The following is a 20,917-nucleotide window of genomic DNA, read 5'->3' as shown; positions in this document are numbered from 1 at the left end:
ATGGATGCTTTGTCCAGTTCTTGTACTTTTTTTTTCATTCATTTTGCATAAACACATTCTTTTCTGTTCTACCAAATTACAAATCATCCTAGCTGCACTTCAGAAGGAGGGGAGAAAGAAAATGCTTGGTTTGTTTTTTTTTGGCAATATGTTTTAGTATTATTTTTAGTGCAAACCTTCACACTAGAGAGCATGGCTATGAAGAAGGTGAAGTTGTTTCCTTTTGTACCTTTATAAATTGAGCGGGAGGCATACCCCTAAGCCTGCCTCAGTGTACTTGTCTTTAGAAGAATTAGAAAAACAACAGCACAGAACACGAAATGAAAATGTATCTTGTGGATTAACCAAACCAAAATGTTTTTGTGAGACTTATATTGCTTCCAGTTGTCTAGTGTGTAGGGTGTCCTGACCTACAGCTGCACTTTGGTATGCCACACTTCTGCCGTTCTCTTTTGTCTAGATCCTTCTTAAATCAAGATCTGGGTTTGGCCTTGCTGTAAGAGATGAAATGCTTTTTCAGTGGGCTCAGTGACAGTGGTGACCAGAAGAACCCTATTTTATCTTGTACGTGTTCCTGAACTAAACAGCTGGGTTGTGCATGGTGTAGAAAAGTGTTTTCCAGGTTTCCCACCATGACACATCTCTGGGACCTTTCTGGAGTAGCTGCCTTATGCCACCTGAAGCTTTGTTTGTTTGTAGAGTGGAGTTTTTATTTTTTTCTTGTTTCTCTGACTTCCTAAATAACTTAGTCTTTATGTCTGGCTCTTCAGAGAAGACTGAAGGGTACTTTTTGGTGACACTGAGTGAGTTGTCTGCCAGCTATTTCATTGTTACGAGATTTTGGTCTGTCTTTCACCCTGGGGGTTGCTTGGTCACTTTGTCATGTGCTTTTCCATCAGTCTGTCATTTCTGTGATAATTTGTGAGTTGTGGCATATTCCTGTCTAACCATGAAGAGGCTGTTGAGGGTTGAAATCTCTGTCTTGAACTTCATTAATTCTTTTAAGTTGAATTCCTTAGCTTTAAGTTTTAGAAGTGCTTCATACTTGATATTTGAGGCAATGTGGAAGGCCGTATGTCTTTACTATTGATGTTCAAGGAACATTTCAAAATGATGGATAAAGGACAGCTTCTACAAGTTAACATGCAAAAGAAAAAGAAGGGGTTTGAGGTGAAGAAGTACTGCTTGAAAAGGACAATCGCAAAGCTATGGCGTTTGGAGTAACCCAGGAAATGTTGCTACTGTATGTCTGTTTTCAGATACTGTTTTACTTTAATCACTTAGACCAACATCTTGGTGATGCCACGAAAATACATTCCAAAGTAGAAGTATATTTGCATCTCTTTTCCATTACATTATGGAGGAAGAGAAAAAGCAAAAGTTTGGCTCTTGGATAACAAGTTGTCCCTGCTAATGACTGTGAATAATTCAAGAAGGAGAAGGAATGAAAGGTTATGAGATTTATTCTCTGATATAAACTATAGGGGTTATCTGTATAACAATACTTAATGTTCTATCTTAGCACTTGTAGCTTAGTACAAAAGCCGGAATGTTGTTTCTTGAACATCTCAAAGCAGCAGAATTTAAAACCCAAAAGCCTAATCCTTTGTTATATACAAGGTGTCAACTTTGACCACTGAATCATAACCAGTGTATCAATCACTATGTTTATTGTGCCTATCATTTAATGGGGCTTTGGAAGTTTTAATTTGCGTAACCAGTTATTTCAAATAGAGTTCTTGCCTGACTTCCTCTTCGTCAGGATGCATCAGTTCTGAGCTTGGAAGAGGTGATCCTTGAGTAATAATGAGCTTTCTTGGGGTGCTGTTCCCTCCAGGACTTTATTTTATTGTATGTTACCAAGCAGATCCCTCAGGAAGCCAAAGTCAACTCTCTTGAAGTCCAGGGTAGTGAGCTTGCTGCGCAGCCCCCTCGCCACCCTAAGGATCACGAACTACAACATTTCATGGTCACTGCAGCCCCTTCTTGTTGCAAACAAGGTCCAGCATAGCCCCTCTCCTCATTTGGCTCATCTTATCACCTCTCGAGAAGGAAGTAATCATCGAGGCATTCCTGGAACCTCCTGCTGTGTTGTCCCTTAAACAGATAAACTGTAGGTATTCTACAAGAGTTGCAGGCAGATAACTGAAGTGAGCTCTGTAGCTTGTGTGCAGAACTAATCCATACCATTTGAACTTCAAATGGCATACTTGACGGTAGACATATTAACAGTCTGCTGCTAGGTCTTATTTGCCTAATAAACACGTTCTAATATTTTCAGAGGAGTTGCTGTCTGTTCACAGTCAGTCTGTGGCCGAAAATGTGATACAGGTTGTGATTAATTTTCTCTTTGAAATATTTTGATGGTTATGGTCATTCCACTCGATGTTACCATCACATCTGACTGCAACTGAAAAATTAAATGCTCAGCTGTGAAGATTTTAATTTAAAGGGCAGAGTTGGCCAAGGAGTTATCCTGGCTACTTTTGAGCTTCCCTTCCTCTTCCAAAGCAACTGAAAACAACACGTTTTTCAGGATTGGGGGGTAGTAATGCTTGGAGTAATCCTGGTTGGTTGTGACAAAATCCCCATGTAAGTACCTGTTAATGCCAAGGTCATTCTGTTGTTTGCAAATCTTAGTGTTTTAAAGAACCTTCAAGACAGTTGTGGAAAGTGAAGTTGTTTTGCATGAGCCAGAGAACTGGAAAATGCCCGGATTTTACTATGTGACTGGTAGTTACTCAGTTTAAATGTGCTACCAGACCGCTCAGCTTCCCAGAGCAGGGACAGGTTTTCTTGTAGTTGGCAGAAGTGTTGATCTAGGAAAGTATTATCTTATAAGGTCCTGGCTAGTTTATGATGAAGTATGTACATGTGGAAGTGTGTGAGATATTGGGGGGGGGGGGGGAGAGTGAGAGGTATTCCACATATGTATATGTGCATATAATATGTATATATGTTCTTAGGTACTTAAATACTTGGTTAACCAGTTTCTCCTGCTCTATTATTTGGGGTTGGTTTTTTCCCCCCCTTTTTTTTTTCCTTCCCCTTTCATTCTAGTGGATGTGTTATTAAATAACTTTCCATTTCTGAAGAAAGCTCACCTTGTTTATGGAGAATTTAACTCCTGATGTTTAATCTCAATACATAATTTTGAGGAGGAAAGTTTCACAACTGCTAGGTATGGGACTGGGATTCAGTATACCCGGATTTGGTTTTGGTGTTGTTACAGTAGCATGCCCTTAAGTCTGTGAACTCCAGCTTTTCATCTGAGAAAAGGTGACACTGGTATATAAAAGGATTCTCTGAATGCATTTTAGAGTGTTTTACAAAAGAAGCACCTCAGACTAATCTATTCTTATACATAATGCTGCTTAAATAACCTTCTAGTAATAAACCTACTTTGTTTGACCGCATCGTGTTACTTTGTCAATGACTGGTGTTTCACTGGAGAGAAATGAAGCTGCAGACTAACAGAATGGTAGGTAAGGGATGCCCAAAAAAGTAGGGAGATACATATTTTATTCACAAAAATTGTGCCCTATAGTCTTTTTATCTTGCATTACAATTTCCCATACCTTTTGCAATTTTTATTTTACAATTCCTGCATGTTGTATTCTTCTCCTGTGTTGGTAATTTTTCTTCTCAGCTTGAAAGCTCTTCTAGGCAGGGATCTTGTGTATTGTTTTTACTTTTACCTGCTTGCTTTGTGTTGTGTTGTGTCCTCCCCCCTTCTCCCAAGAACCAAGATTGCTAAAGGCTGGAATGTCTGTAGGTGGGTAATTAAAAACAGTGGTCAAGAAAGCTCTTGGAAACTTGTCGGGTTACTTCTCTACTTCTCTAAGTAGGATGATGAGGCAGCATCATTGAATGGAAGGAAAAAAACCCCACAAATAAAACCCAACCAACAACAAAACAATACCCAACCAAAACCCCCAAAACAAAACACCCCAGACCACCCTCCTAATTCTGGCAGTTTGAAGAGGCTGCCTGCTGTCCCCTTGGCATGTGGCTCTGCTAACATTGTCTGTGTGTGATGCAATTGGTAGAACTGGAGAAGCTGCAGCTTAGACTGTGTTTGAGGATTGCTGTTTGGCATTCAGCCTACTGCACAATGGAGAGAAGATGAGCAGCCAGAAGTACTTTGCGCTTGTGACCTTTGTTCCATATTATCTCTCAACTTGCGTGGTCCAAATTAAGGTCTTCATTGTTATCTGCAAAAGATTTAAATGGTCTAGGATTCATTTACCTTGGGGATTACCACCTTGATGCATCCAGCCCTCCGTCCTGCTACAGTAATTACAGCTCATGGAAAATAAGTCTGGTTGCTGATCCCCAGGGTGTGGAACTCCTGGCATCTGGAGATATAGCACATCTGGTGCTGGTCCTCAGAGGCAGAATTCAGCCAGCCCAAAGCTTATTGCATGTGGGGAATGATGCAAGTGCCTAATTTTCTCTGAACAATGGCTATGGGATCTTTGTAAGCACTGGCCTCTCACTTGGTTATTTTGAGTTGCTGGTTGTGTTTTTGTTGTTTTGGGGGTTTTTGTTCCCTTGAGGAAGTCTGTGTGCAATGAGGGAGGATGTGGAGTACTGTAAGTTCTTGCTACAACTGACTCAGTCCTCCAAGCTATACTTGCTTCTTGACACTGGGAAAATGCAAAAATGCATGTGTAAAAGCTACTGTGCCCATCCAGAAGGCACTTGGTAGATACAGGTAAAGATTCTGGTGTGCTTTTCTTGTGCTTTTATGATTCCTAGGATCCTGTGGAATCAATGTTGCAGGACACAAAGGGTTTTCTTTTTAAAGGAGATGTACTTCAGTGCCCAGCTTTGAGGAATGTTCTTGGAACCCGTTAGTATCACCTTCCTTGTACAGATTATAAGGCATTTTTAGCATAACAAAACTTGCTTTGTTTAAGATAGAATATGAATACAAAACGTAACAGCTATTCCACAGTTACATCCCCAGGGATGCTTGTATTTTGGAATTTCCACAAAGATCTATTCTGGAATACTACAGTCTTTTCTCAGTTTTAGCCTTGGAACTCATTTTGTACTGGAGGGATTGGGACTATGTAACAGGCTTGTGTTACTGAATCTGTTCTTTTGCTGGTCATATAACCTGATTCATTATCATGGTTGTCTATAACATAACACCTGTTTATATGTTTGCTGACAGACTCTTTAGAATCTTCTGGTCCACAAATACTAGTTTCTGATGGACAAGGGTGCCTTTTAGGTATTCCTTCTCTTAGCATATTTCTAAGAGCCTATGAGAACATTTCAGGTCTTGTGGCAAGAGGGTTTTCCAGATGTGTTTTTGGCTCTTGCTTAGCAATGAGCCAGAGGTAGGTGGAAGGGCTTGTTTGAATGGACAACAGGAAAAGTAACCATTTGCTTAGGAGCCCACACTTCAGGACAGGTACACTCAAATCAGTGTATTAGTATGGGGTAGGAAATTCTTGTAAATTCTGACATTCTTCTTTTATTATGGCTAAATTCTCCAGCTGTTTAGCTCCCTTGCCATTAACTGGGAGGAAGCTGCTTTACACATTCTTTCCTATGCTCAGTTTTAGACTCTAGCAGCAGTCCCCCCCCTTTTTTTTAATTTTCTTTTTATAAATAAAATGTTGGTCTGTGTTGGAAACTAAGATGACTTCAGGTCTGACTTCCCTGCTGCATGACTGTTACTGCTGTTGCAAACCACTGTGTTGACAGGAACTCATCATTGGTTCAATAAAGCTTCATAGCAATTGAAAGTCTATGTAGCAGTGTTAATGAAAAGCTGTTGCATAGTTTCTGGAGGCTTGGGCATCAACAGGCACGTGGAGAGGTTGCAGGGATAAAAATATAACTTGTCAGCTGCTGTGCTCTGAATTACAGCTGCATGCAGTACTTTCTCCTGTATAACTTTTCTGACACGTAATTGTGGGGCAGAAATCATATATTGAATTCTACAAAAAACTCACAGTTTTCTCCAGAAACTAGACTTTGATAACTTTTTAACTGAAGAGTTTATATACAAGAATAGAGCAGTCCTGCACAGTGGGAGATGTCTAAGTATTATGCACACACACTTAAAACTGCAAAAAGAAAATTTAGCACCAGTTTCTTGCTATAAAGTCTGAATGAATGTTGACTGTTTATAAAAAGGAATCGGCTTTGCAGGGTTATTTTCTTATTTAAGTATCAGCAGGATACGTGGAACGGATTACCGTGAGTGTTTGAGTAAGTTGTGTTTGCTTAGCGTGCCTGGCAACATTTCTTTCAATGGAAGTTTAGCTTTTAAGCTATCCGAGTTCAATCTAAGAACTTTGGCCTTCATCAGGAAGGTGAGATGGCTGTTATTGATGTGTATGATGTCAGTTGTCAGATCTGTTGTATATGTGGCCATGAGTATGTTTTATTATCTTTATTTAGAATGACTTTTAAACATGGAATGGTAATTTATTCAAAGTCATGTCATAAATATTGTTTATTCCTAAGAGGAGGATTTCTCGTATTATTAAAATATTAACAAATACAGGTAAAGCAAATGTGTTTGCTTTACCATATTATTTTTTGAAAGCACAAAACCACTGATAAAAGTTCTTTCCAGTGAGCATTGTGCGTACAAGACACAGCAACACAGAGCCAGCGCTCTGCACATCTGCAATACTCTGGCTGCAGCTAAGCTGGGCAAAGAAGTTGCTTTAGTAGTTTTTAAAATCTATTTGCCATGTTAAACTGCGATCTTTTTGACAAGATCACTTCAGGGAAAGGAACTATGTGCACAGTCACCCAGGCAGATTTCAGGGCACTAAAACATCTGTGAGGTAGTAGGAGACTGGGAGTTTGGGAGCAACATGCACCTGAGGATGCTCTGGAACAGGGCTAGGGGGGCATTGGGAATTCAACCAGACTCAGCTTCTGGCAGAACAAAACACATCTGATCCAGCCCAATACAAAGGGCATATTTAAATCAATGTCCCCTCTAGCACAGCATAGCTGGAGCTTGATTTCTGTAGAGTTTGTGGTTTGGCCTGGAATACCATGTTTGTCAGGGGAGTATGCACTACACCCTGCACTGCCCTGGGAGTTTAGGGAACCCCTCCAGCTGCTTTGCCTTCTGCAGTTCTACAGCCTTCTCTCAGTGCAGAGCATCACCACTTTAATATTGTTTCTAGTCTCCTTTTTGGGACCTTTATCCTTGATTACATATCATGATGCCATACACATGTATATCACATAATTCTGCAAATGCCAGAATTCAACAGGCGCTGAAGAGGGTGACCAGTTAATAACCATGAGATTGTATGGAGCAGTAATGAGTCAGCTGCAAAATTGGTCCAGCTCCTATGTAGCTCATCTTTTAAGGTCCCAAATGTCCATTCTTTCTCAGATCTTCTTCAGTTTTAAATATTTATTTAGACTCAAAGCCTTTTCTGAGAAAGCAAATTCTGGGCTGAATTTCAGAACATGTTTTCCTTCTTGGAGACACAGACTGCCAGCCTACAAAATAGGTACAAGGAGACTTATATACCTGGATAAAGGAAGGAACAATTTTTGCCAGATTATGATCTTCACTACTTTGCGATACAGCAGAATATGAGCGAGCCACATGCACCTGCGATTTAAAAGGAAAAGAGTTTCACAGGGGAAACATCACTCAAACTCTTCTGCCTAAAAGTGACATACTACCAAATCTTAGTTTGGTACTAAGAATGCAGTGTTGAAGTAAACACAGTCACTGGTGGAAAGCTTACCAAATATTTTTGGACCCAGGGACAAAAATGTGTCACAGCTGCAGATGATAGTTGCCAGGTAAATGATAATAGAATGTGGTCTACCCTCTAAGCAAGAATATCATCAGTTAATGAGCAATATTACTTACATACCTTATTCAGATAATTTGAGCTAATCGTGTGCTTTGTATGTGAACTGCAACACCATGAAAGATAAAGCTTGTGTAATTTGCATTAACAACAGAGTGCAAGCATGTTCCAAAGAGCATAGGATCCCATTCCATTATGTCCTTAAGAATCATATACTGATCACCAAAGGTGCATGAAATCAATTTATGAAAACAGCTGTGTTCAATGGCATCATGACACCTTTTTAATTAACACTTCCTTTCAGATATTGGAAGAGTTGAATCTTCAGCTCGGTTTGTAATATATTATGATCCAAAATAAAGAAAGATTATTTTTTTGCTGACCCTTGGCTGACTTCTGAAAAAAAAAGAAAAAAAAAAAAGAGGAAGAAATGTCAGTGAAACCCCGCACATTCTCTCTTTTCCAGCAAATCTACTATTTTTTTAACAGATGTTTGAGGAAAAAGCTAAATTATGAGAAGCGCCATGTCTTTGTCTCCACAATATTGAAAAACACTTTAACAGAGTGGTAATAAAAAGAGAACAGAAAATCTTTCTTCTTGTAGTCCCAGCAGGACAAATGCTCCAGGTAACTTGCTGGACAAACACTGACTTTAGAGTCCTCTGTTAGAGGAGGCAAATTAAGTATTATTGGTGATATAAATACTAGCACAATTTGACGGTTTTCATTATCTTAAGTAGTCCTTTTCACCTCATCTTATTTTTGCTCTCCTTATTAATAAGCTCTCACAAAACTGAAATCTTAAATATTTGACTGGAAGAGAGTAATGAGACTTCACAAAAATCAGAAGTCCTGTCCACAGATTGGCACTAAAAACTTAGCTTCACACTGCCCAGCCCCATATGGCAGGTTCCCATAACAATGGTTTTATTTGGGAAGGTTCTTAACTGTTAGAAGAAAACCATATCAGATGGTGGAACCTATGTTTGAGTTTTCCACATCTGACTCGACTTCACTTTTGTTCCAATAAATAACATTTGCCAGCAGCTGAATCCAGCACACGCTATTTCTTAGTGGTTTTCTGCATTTTACAAATGCATTTGTTGAAGGTAGAAGTAAAAGGTCTTTTTCCAGCTTAAGGTTTGCGCCTTTGGAGTTAATGTAACATCTGGAACTAGAAACTGGAAACAATTCAGATCAGAAACAAGCATACCTTTGTCAAGCCTATATTTGTTCAACTCCTGAAGAAAATTTACAAGCCAAATGTAGAAACACTGTTTTATCCATTAGAAGTTTGGAACCGTCATTGCTGCATAATCTACTATTATTGGCCAGACAGCTGTCTGCCAAACCAAGGAGGAATAAAATAAACTGAAAAAAACCAACAACCAACCCCCCAAAAAACCCTGAAAAAAAGAACACCCTCAAACCAAAACCAGAGAAGAACCTTGCTCCCCTTGGCATCCAGAACCTAAAAAGGGGACACCACAGGGGTTTTTTCCATTCTTGGGTTGACCTGTTACTTGCAACAAGAGCTGTGTTTAGATGTTCAAGGAAGTCACGCCTTTGTGTTATTCTACGTCAGATTGTGCAGAAGTAGCACGAATCTTCATTTTCCTCTGTAGTTTTAAAACTCTTACTGAGCATGACATGGGGGTTAGGGGAATTTACAATAACAACAGCAAAATTATTGCCATGTACTCTGCATCACAGAATGTGAAACATCCAAGCGCTGGGTTTTTTTTCCTGCCATATCCCCTGTCCCTGTTTTTAAGCACTGCCTTTGCACTTAGCCATTTGGCAAAGCCCAGTGCCACTTCTGCTTATTCTAAAATCAGAAAATACCAGAAATCTGAATGGACAGACTGTTTCCAATTCTTGTGGGTACAAGCAGAGTGCCATATTAATCCTCACAAAGAAAACTGTCATGAGTCAGCTGACACATAGCTCCAGTGCGGTTTAAATACAGTAAACCCTGTTACAGAATTGAACCTAATGTCCTGTAGTATTAGACAAAATACAAGTTTGTAATTTAAAGAATCCTTAAACAAAATATGAAACCTTCTTACTGACAAGACAATGGAAATATTTGGTATTACAGAATGATGGTGGTGAGGCCCTGGCACAGGTTGCCCAGAGAAGCTGTGGCTGCCCCATCCCTGGCAGTGTTCAAGGCCAGGCTGGACAGGGCTTTGAGCAACCTGGTCTAGTGGAAGGTGTCCCTGCCCATGGCACGGGGTTGGAACTGGGTGAGCTTTAAGATCCCTTCCAGTCCAAACCATTCTGTGATTCTATGAAAGCTGACAGTGGTGCAGGTCAGGTCAGTGAATCATTCATGTGTATGTGATGGATCTCCCTCTGCTATGCACTTGCTCCATATGAACACAGGGTTAGACTCAAACATCACAGCGCCGACCTGTGAGGTCCTGTTGCCTAGTTTTTAAAGAGTGGTAAAGTTTTTACTTTACTTGTAGGGTTTACTGTCTACATGTAGAGTGGGATTTTCAGTGGGCCTTGGGAGCTTTGCCCACCATCACTGAAGTTTGATGGAAGTTGTCAGTTTACCCTGCAGTTCAGAGCAGGTTATAATCTCCAACCAGCACCAAATAAAAAAGTTGACTTTTAATATTGGAGGATGCTCAGTTTAACAGCTGTTTTCAAAGTGCTGGTTTTCAAAGCTTCTTGTTGATGTCTGGAGCAAAATGCCATAATCCCCAGTAGATGGGATATTTGCATTTAAGCTGTCATGTGCATTGTGGGTCTTGAGTAGCAAATTGCAGCAGAATCCTCAGAAGAATAAGCAAATTGTTGTGAACAGTGTAATTCTGCTTTTGGGAAAGTCCCATGTGTGTTTTAACCTCTGTAAAATGCTCGGGTGAGAACCTGAGGTCAGGAGGAGGTGGGGGCTCAGACTACAGAGATATTATCTGTTTAGCATTAGCTAGTCAGGATTGCATGAGGCTGCAGCCCTCACAACTGAACTTGGCTAAACACCAGTTGTGCATTGCACAGGGAGAGATTGCCAAGAGCCAGTTTTGCAATAATGTTTAGAAATTGCCTCTTAACAAAACAGAAAAGATGAAAATTGCCTTATGCTCAAGTGAATATGTTCTCCTCTAAATAAAATGGTTAAAGTGCTTGTGAGTCTTACTTAATGAGTATCTCAGTAATTTGGTGTGAGTGTCCCCACATCACAGCTGATATTCTGTGTTTTGTTTAGTTTTTCTGCTAAACATGTTCTGTATGCTGCTTGGTGGTCCGTATAGTGTTGGCTGCTTGCATGGACTTGGCTGTCCTCCTTTCCAGCTGCTAAACTGTGTTAAAAGAAGATGAAATATGCTGTTCCATGTAACCAATTTCAGTATTTGCTACAGGGGTATTAAGGACAATCTGAGAGCCATTGCCTTGTGCACCAGGAGGGAAGTTCATGTGGCGTGCTTAATGGGTGGTCTGTGGGAAAAGACAGAAGAGTTTGAGGAACCCTCCTTTAGAATAATGCGTCCATAGAAAAGTGATCTTGAACACACATAACTTGCTTCCAGACTCTGCAGAGATGGGAGTGCACTAAATTACGCACACTGAATTTGGTTTTTCTGGTATGTGAAGATTTTTACTTGAAGTAGGTAATATAGTGAGAAAGAGGATAAAACAATAACGAGTAAGTTCAGAATGTGCTGTTGGGGGATTTTTGAATTGCCATCATGGACAATCTGAACAAATCCTAAGTTTCATGATTTGTAGAAAGCACCTTTGCTGGACTTTTTCAGAGCATGCTCTTCAGAGAAGTCCTCTTGACCAATGGAAATGAACTAATTCAGGCCAATGGAGATGTAATGGTATATAATCAGTGCTATATTTTGTTGTTACTGTTAACATTATAATTTAAAAACTGTAGTCTGCCAAACAAAACCAACAGTCTGAAGTAAATCTCTTGTCTTCCTAAAACCCCGTCATTACTGGAGGGGGGGACGAACATGCACAGTCCAGAAAATACATCAAGATCTTCAAAAACGTACTGTTTGCTTTATTAAAAAAAAAAAAAAAAAAAAACAAACCCTAAAAGGTAGCTAGGAGTTTATCTAACAATATTTTAATGTTAGTATTTGATAAAGCTACTAAATTCATCTGCTCCAGGAGGGCAATATGAACAATGAGGTGAGTATTATGTTACTGGGAGAGTTTTTAAAACGGTTTTGTGCGAGCCTGAGCATAGACACAAGCATCCCACACCCTTGTATCAGGATTCTCAGTGAAATGGTATGGGGAGTTCAGTCCATCGAGCTCTGATGAAACTCCTTCACTGAGGCAGGAATTAGTGGTACAAAAGCCATACCTGGGGAATGGTTATCCAACTGCTGTTAACAATCACCTGCTATAAGCAATTCTGCATCTTCTGTAGTGTGCTCCAGTATCTTCAGAGCATGTTTCTCTCTACATCGTTTCCGCATTCCCATCCCCAGCAATGAAAAATATAACGCCTAAACCTAAACCCTGTCTAATTTCTTCAGTGTGTCCTTTCTCCACTGGCTAGGGATAAATGATCTTCAGCCTCTCATAAAAGCATTTACTGCTTGGACTGTTTTACTGGGTTTTTTATCTCACTGCCTTCCCAGCTCCTCTTCTGGATGAGAAGAACACACATACTTCATATGTTTTCTAAACCCACTTAAAACTGTTTTGGTGGTGTTTTGTTGGTTTTTTTCACACACACACACACGCACACATCCCCTCTGCCCCCTATGCTTGTGGCTAAAGCTGTGTCATTTCTTATAGGTACACTGATGGATGACCAGCCTCCCTTTTATTTTACCATTGTATGATGGCAAATAGATCACAGAGATCCTGGCTGTCTTCTAGTATTAGGCAGTGATACTCAAAACAATACTTAGCACATATAAAACTGGCACCAAATACATTTTATAATATGGTATACTAGTCTATACTGGATTATTTTGCACTGGTTTACTCCTTGTGTGACCATCTAAACAATTTAAAATACAGGCTGGTAAAGAGTAAAATTTACAAAAATTAATTGACATCTGTTGCACACAATGTGTATAAATGTGGTTTAAAATAACATTCCCATTTCCTCTTGAATTTCAGACCTTGATTCTACCTAAAATCAGATAAAATGAAAATGAATCTGCCATACTTAATGACCAGAATGCTTTCTTTCATGATTTGGAGTGGGAAATCATATTCAAGTGGATTGATCTGGAGGGTTACAGGAATGGAATGAAATTTGAGAAAGAAGTATATTTTCCTCTTTAAAATAGTGCTATAACCCTGCTGTCACTAAATGGCTGTTCCTTCACAGTGCACTGACCCACACTCACTCCCTGATTCACAGAGAGAAGTCTTAGCCATGTCAGGAATGAAAAGCTGAATGTGTCATGGAGCCTTCTTCTTGAAGGTCTTCAAGTGCCTTGCTCAAGCATGACTAGGCTTCCCAGCAGCCCTTTGAGATAATTAACAGCAGAAGGAAGGGTATGTTTGTAGTAGGTGGAATGATTTTTGCAAATCTTTGGGCTGAAGATCACTTGGGTTCACTAAGGGGGTATATGTGGGAGTGAAGCCAAGAAGCCCTGTGCTCTACAAACTGCTACCAGCTACCTCTGTGTTGCAGCAAGAATATGCTATAATTTAGTAATTACACTGGGAATTCACCTTATCTACAATAATGTGCTTTGAGGATGAAAGCAATAGCCCTCTATTCTTTGGAGTCCTTGTACCTGGCAAGTTTAAACTCGGGGTGAGTATGTAGAGTTACTACAGGAAGATCAACATTTAATCTACTTTTTGAAGTCGATGATTCCGGCTTCTCTGCAGCAGCTGCCAATAAAAAGGACTGGGGTTGAGAATACGCAGTATTTAAGATAGAATCATAGAATGGTTAGGGTTGGAGAGGACCATAAGTTATCTAGTTCCAACCCCCAGATCATGTAGTTCCAATCCCCTGTACTTTTTTCCCCTGCTTATTACAGGACAGTTGCATAAAGAGTAAAATGAACTTCATGTATCTCTGGGATTTGTGCATGCCATATTCTCTTCTTGCTTAGCAAGGTCTCAGACTGAGTTTTTCAGTTGTGCTTGATTTTAGGAGTCAGGTTTGGCTAAACTCCTGATTACCTTCCATTTTCTTCCACGCCCGAATCTCTCTCCTTTTTACCTTTTTTTCCTGTGTCTTTACGGCTCCTGTAGTGTCTGTGTGTCCTGGCATGTGAGCTTCCTGCTGCCACCAGCTGCCATCTCTCTCCCCTTGAGCTAAGCCGTGAAAAATGGGGGTAATCCCCAAAAGGGCAACAGCATGTGGAATAACTTTCTTCCCTAAATGTTTAGGAGGATTCTCAAGCTACTCATCAAAGGTCTGAGACTTCTTATGCTCCTGAAATGTTAGGGCTGGACAAGAGGAATCACTGTGCTGTAGAACTGGTTTCTCTGATTAATTTATGGCTGCTATAACCCTACCTACATGGTCTTGTTTCTGCATAGCAGCTATTTTTAAGTATAGAAGGCTGAGGCATGCTTACTCCATATCCTGTCTTGGAGTTTCCATAAGACTGTACACCCTTGGGTGCAAAAGTTTTGACACATTTGTTTTTTACCATCTTGTGTGCCTGCGGCAGGGGTGTGGGGAGGTTGTTTTTGTTCCTTGGTAATGAATGTTTTTGCGGTTTGGGACATTGACTGCTGCAAGAATTATATGTTATTCTCTCTGTCCAGCAGTACAGATGGCTTAACCACAGAGGTCGCCTCTGCGTTTGTCGTGTTAAGAATTGAAATAATATTTAAAATATAAGTTCTTGCACATACTGTAATTTTGAATGGCTATTTTAGCTTGTATACTTACTAAAATGAGGTCTTTGTTTTATGTCGTGTACCAGGATCCCAAGATCCTTTGTCACTTCTCTTAAAAGCAGTTAAACCTTTCCATGACCTTTAGCCTAGTTAACTGATTTAACAATTCTAGAAGAAAGCTTTTCTCCTATGCTATACAAAGCATTTGTGTGTATGCTGTGCTTCTGGTGCTTTCAAGAGTAGGAATCATGCACGTGCCCCCTTATACTCCTGTCATTCTATTGTGGCTTTAAGGGGAAGGAGGCAAAATGTAGGCATGTCAACAAGTATCAAGCAGTAGTATAAATATAACTTTTTAAAACTCTCTTGCTGAGCTTGTCTTAGAACTGTTGCAACTTTGCAGCTCACCAGCAACTGATGGCAAATGCTCTGTTGATACAATTCATGATCATAGAATCACAGAATGGTTTGTGTTGGAAGGGACCTTAGCGCTCATCTAGTTCCAACCCTCTGACATGGGCAGGGACACCTTCCACTAGACCAGGTTGCACCAAGCCCCATCCAAGCTGGCCTTGAACACTGCCAGGGATGGGGCAGACACAGTGTCGTCTTAGCCTCGGTATATAAATGAGTTGAGCCCTGTCATACTGTGTTTTAGAACTATTACTGAAACTAATAGCAAAGATCATATAGTGCAGTTTTTAGTTGCTTGTCCCACATTGCTTTGCTGAGGCTAATGAGTGTCTCTGAAGCACTTAATAAAATTTAAGTGCTGTGGATGGGAAAAATGAAAATGTTAATGGCTGAATTCAGAAGCAACACATTAGCCTATTCTGTTGGAAGGTAGTTACAGCTGGGCAGATAGCATTAGGCTTCCGTACTTCAACAGAGCTTATGTTTTTAACATTAAAAAGAGACGAAGAGAGATTATTGCTGCCTTTTTATGTATGGTGAAGTGCAGAGGAGTCTAAGCCACCAGACATTTTAAAAAATGCTTTTTTTGTGTCGCTTATGAATGAGATAGAGATGGTGGTAAGGGAACTGTAGCAGACATACTTAAACTGATATTGTTTATAGTGTTAACCAGATGAATTATACATTGTAGAATGTACAAATCCTCCAGTCTTATGTCTGCACATAACAGCTTACCCCATGCAGGGAACAGAATATTTGCCCAAGAGCATTTAAGATATAAAGAGCAAAACTGAAAGTTGAACTTATACTTGATTCCTAGCCAGCTTGATCAGGAGCGTTTCCTTTTCTCCAGTTAATAGGCTGATGAGAAGCTCTGTTGTCCTACTGCTGTGCAGTGAGCCTCTGTGTAGATAGCTCCGTTATCAAGGGGGTATTTTCCGGTTAGCAGAAAACCACTGGAAAATTGGTGGTTTTTTTAATAGAAATTATTTGTGTTTCTAGAATGAAGCATTGTTGATCAAGTACTGCATGATCCACATGTGATTGTGCAATTGCTGCAAAAAGTCTGTAACTTTCTACAGTTTAGGTTGTAATCTGTTTAGAGTTCATTTGGTAATTTGTGGGATTTCAGGTTCTTTTTGATTTCGTTCTTGCTTTGTCGAAGGATTGTGAACTCCAGCTATGTATGGAGGTTTTAAATATTGCCTGTTATGGAAAAATATGAACTGTTCTAATTTTGCCAAAAAAAAAAAGAAATACAGAACTTTAAAAAAACCCCTATATTAAAATATTATCCTTTCAGTTGGTGGTAATAGACCAGATACAAACTATTTGTCCTCCACATTCATCATTTATCCTGTTACTGTTTATTGTCTTCTCTTTTCAAAATAGAAGCTGTTTTTTCCCTTTTCAAGCAAGTTGCAGTTATCAGGAGTATGGCTGATTGAAACAGAACACAACACTAAGTGTTCCTTTAAAAGTCTCCTAACTTTTGAACAGTGGAATAACTTTCTAAGCAAGGGACATTGCCTCTTATGTAACAGATAAGCTCATTTGAAGGTCAATGGTAATCAAAGTTATTGCTAGGTTTTTTTGGGTCTCCCTCATCCCTCCATCTCTCTTAGTTGGCCTTCTACTTTGCTTTGGCAAGAGTTGTGCTGTAAAGAATTAAATGCGCCAAGGATAAGAATGTTCTCTGGACCTTCCAAGCCCAGTTCAGGAAGAACAGCATGATTTGAAAGATCGGTGTGCACCTTCTTGGGAAAGAACTCTTGGTTCTACATACATATGGGATTCAAAATAAGAAACTTGTACCGTGTGTTGGTGGAATGATCTTGTATCTAGGATAGTTTGTTGAGAGGACAGCAAGTCAAGTTTTTTGTCAACTGGCCATTTGATTTGTTGCCTTCTGAGGTTGGTTTTTTTTTTTTTCCTTCTCATTCTAATGCCTTAAAAACCTGTCGGTTGTAATCACATAGAGTGTCAATGTGCCTTTTGAATTGTTAAACTGTTGAGTTTAGTAATTCTATGAAGCTAAATGCTAGGCATCTGTGCATCTAGAAGATCGTCTGCTTTCTTGATTGCCTTTTTCAGATTCACTGCTTCCTAACTGGGAAAGCTGGAAATTTGAAGTTCTGTGAACTTTTCTTGGGATATCTTGGAGCTGTTTTGCAGCTTCAACTAAACACTGCCTAAGCTAGCTTTGCCTGCTGGTGAGCCATCACATCCTGATGTGATAAATGTAAGGCCATGGAAACAGCATGTAATCACTGTTATGACTTCTGTGTTATTTTTAAAGTTGAGAGACCCTGTGCTTCTTCAGCAGCTTTCTAAGATCAGTGTTGAGAACCAATTATGTATTTTGATCATTTGGGTGGGGGCGTTTCCCCTTTTTTTTTCTTCATAAACAATTTTTATAAAATTTGGACTTAATGAAAAGGCCAGTGGGGAGGATCAGAGAACTGAATATGAATTTTGTTCTTAAAAGGCCATTCTCAAGAAGCAGTTTACACTGGTGTATAAATGCAGTAGAATTATAACACGATTGCAAGCAGGGAGTGTGATTTCCCTACTGGGTGTTCATAGCCAGCACAATGTGGCTGCACTTCAGCCAGGATGACTCTATAGCACAGAAGAGATGGAGAACACAGTGGTTCATGAGTTATCTGTATGCTATTTTCCTGTTGTATGCATCAGTGGGAAAGAAATCTCTTGAAAGGGATTAGATTAGACATTGTTCATATCTGATCATTAAGAAGCTAATTAAGTTAAGTTGTTGAGGTCCTCTGAGGTTGATTGGACTTGATATTTCAGGTTCCTTTTTCTTTTGTAATAGCATTAGTAATGGCATCAGCATGGAAATGTCTGGATGAAAATCCATCTATTCATACTCCTCAAAACACATTTTTGGGACAATGTTTCGGGTTCTTTTTTTATTAATTTGTACATAGAATTTTTATGGCTTTGATATTTGGCTGGATATGGGTCTGGTTTTGTGAGGCAGTGTGCATAACTTGAAGCAGTCTGCCCCAACAGCCTGCTAACATCAAACTTTACAAGTGTTCAAATGGTTTGGTACAGTGCCACTTAAAATTGACATAGTTATGGGGAACCAATGAGTTGCAGAGAAGAAACCAGTTGCTTTGCATTGTAGACATTTTTTCTTCTGTTTTCAATAACTAACCTGTTGGGTGCTTTTTCTAGTGTTTTCAAAGATGACAGAGAGGAGGACTTGGCAAGTTAGGAAATGAGAGAGGAGTGATGCTGAGACTTCATTTCTTAGGAAATAATTCTCCTCAAGCTGTATAAATTTTCTTGAGTTAAATACTGTAGAAAACAAAGATATTGCATTTTCAGTGAAACATTTATGATAACAATTGTTTGTGTTCTTTGCTGTCCAAGATCCTCAATAAAACCACCAGCTGATTTAAATTTTCTGTATTACTTTCATCAGCATAGACTTCCTCCAAAAAGAAAAACAAAGCCACCTCCTTCCTGACTTGGGTGGGTGGGTGTGGAAAGAGGAGGGAATGGGTAAAGAAGGGGGAAAAGACCATGCAGAATAAAGATGCTGAATCTGTGCATGTTTTTCATCTGAAGCTGAGGTGTAGATTCTGAGGTCCTTGGCCTTCACATAAATACGTACACTATTGTCAGAGATGTATTTCACTTTGGCCCATGCAGTGGCACACACACTCTAGTGAGCATGTAGCTGGAGCCATAGTTTGTGAAAAAGCCAATAGCACATGGTGAGGCTGCTGGCGTAGCAGAGCTGGAACTTGGACCTGTACTGGGGGTGCTGGTTGGTGAGAAGCTCCCCATGACCTGGCAGTGTGAGCTTGCAGTCACTGTGATATGAGCTTGCAGATACGGCTGCTGCCTTCCTAGCCATATTTGCAGGTAACTGTTTTTCTTGTTTACTGCTAGATGAAGAAGCAAGCCTCCGCTTTTAGGAGAAAAATGAAGTGGTAAACTTGGCCATCAGTGTGGCTGGTATGGTTGGGGAGCAGTGTACGTCTAATGTCCACTTCTGGAAGAAGTAGTTGGGCCAAATCATGCCTTTGTCTCTGAATCATTCCTTCTCCCCCCATAGCAGATCCTTCAGAGGATCTTTACAATCTCCCTCTGCTAGAGTTTTGTCATAGTCTGCATGGCAAGTGGAGGGAGGACCTGTAGGACTCAGACCTTCACAACTTTCCTCCTCAGAGTATGGAGGGACAGCCTCAGTTACAAGCACAGATTTATCTCTGTCTTTGGGTATAATGGCAGATGAGATCTGGTGTGACAGTAAAGTCATCTTGTCTTGCTAAAATCTCTGCTAGTGTTACCACTGCCTCTGTCTTACTGTCAGATTCAAATCAGCGAGGTTAACTTTCTTGCCTATCATGAGTCTCTTTCCCCATTTCCTTCCTTTCTGCCTGTGAATGCCAGTGTTATCCACTAAGGTCATGTCATTATCCAACTGAATCATGCAGACAAGAGATCTATAACCTGTGCAGGTACTGCTGGAATATCTCTGTGGCTGTCATTTTGACCTATCTTGAAGATTCCCATCCCTTTTGTATCAGTCATAAGTTAGCTTCCCTTTCAGAGCCTTCCCTGTCATTCAGTACTAGCTTCCACCACCCACTTAAAGGTTCTAACAGCAAGAACCTTTGTCCTTTTGCTCTGCGTGCCTCTGTTTGTGGGCAGTCCCCACAAACTTCCACAACCCACATCTTCATCTTTCTTCAGACTCTTCCTGTAATTTCTTTCTTGTGGTGTAGGGGAGAAGAGAGTAGTTCTGAACCTCTGTCACAGTGTTTGCCATCTAGGAGGGCACTTGGTAGGAGTGTTCAGGGTGTTGTATCTAGTAATGTTAGCTTTCAGCCTACTACTAAAAGTCATCAGAACTTGCCTTCTGTGTATGATTACTACTTCAACTGGTTGAATCAAGCTTTTAAACCATGAAGATTTAATTTGATCTAAGTCTGGGTTTATGACTGACAGAAGGTATTGTTGAAGGGCCTCAGTTTGAACTCTTGTGTTGAAGATGCTATCCATATCCTGTAGCTATAGAATTTGGCCTACTCTTCCCTCTGTCTTTTACTCCTGTGTCTGACATGTGGAAGGAAGAGGTTTTTGGATAGTGTTCATTTTTCTCTTGTGGAACTTACCACATTCCTTCTGCTGTACTGCCTGTCCCACTTACCTGGGAAAAGGAATCCTCCTCTGCCCTACTGCTACTTGGTGCTTCAACATCTATAAATGCCAATAATACTAACGTGGTTTCTTTTTTTTCCTGTAGCATCTCCCTTTCTGCTTTTTGCCAACCGGCGGGATGTTCGACTCGTGGATGCTGGAGGCACAAAGCTGGAGTCCACTGTAGTGGTCAGTGGTTTAGAGGATGCTGCTGCGGTTGACTTCCAGTATTCGCAAGGCATTGTTTTCTGGACAGATGTGAGTGAAGAAGCCATCAAGCAAACTCACATTAACCAAACTGGGAATGTGGTGCAGAATGTCATCATTTCTGGTTTGGTTTCCCCGGATGGCCTGGCTTGTGATTGGATTGGGAAAAAGCTTTACTGGACGGATTCAGAAACCAATAGGATAGAAGTAGCTAATCTGAATGGAACATCTAGAAAAGTCCTCTTCTGGCAAGACCTAGATCAGCCCAGGGCAATAGCTTTGGATCCTGCTCATGGGTAAATATTAATTTGACTTAAATGCTTAAATGGATACAGTGGTGATAAATGTGGAGTTTTTAGCTCTGGAAAAGAAACATAGCCTTTTTTTCACTTTACGTTTTCCCAGGATATTTTTCTCAAGACCTGTAGCTGAACATATGTTTGAGCTTAAATATTTTGTGGCAAGAAATAACAGCCAAGACATAGACCCAAAAAGAAAAA

General features: G+C 40.1%; 1 protein-coding gene across 3 annotated transcripts in view; it reads left to right on the top strand.

Annotated features, from left to right (window-relative positions):
• LRP5 (LDL receptor related protein 5) overlaps nt 1–20,917 on the top strand; it is a 133,295-nt gene that overhangs the window by 6,655 nt on the left and 105,723 nt on the right. For 2 of the 3 annotated variants that reach the window (XM_065683138.1, XM_065683137.1), the window contains exon 2: nt 20,317–20,713. In XM_065683138.1, the coding sequence (XP_065539210.1) occupies nt 20,317–20,713 (397 nt within the window). Of the gene's footprint in view, nt 1–20,316; nt 20,714–20,917 lie in introns of those variants that run through there. The other variant, XM_065683139.1, reaches the window with a different exon arrangement.

This window comes from Lathamus discolor, chromosome 6 (genome assembly GCF_037157495.1).
Source record: "Lathamus discolor isolate bLatDis1 chromosome 6, bLatDis1.hap1, whole genome shotgun sequence".
In the NCBI taxonomy this organism is placed as follows: Eukaryota; Metazoa; Chordata; class Aves; order Psittaciformes; family Psittacidae; genus Lathamus; species Lathamus discolor.
This window is presented reverse-complemented; position numbering and strand designations above follow the sequence as displayed.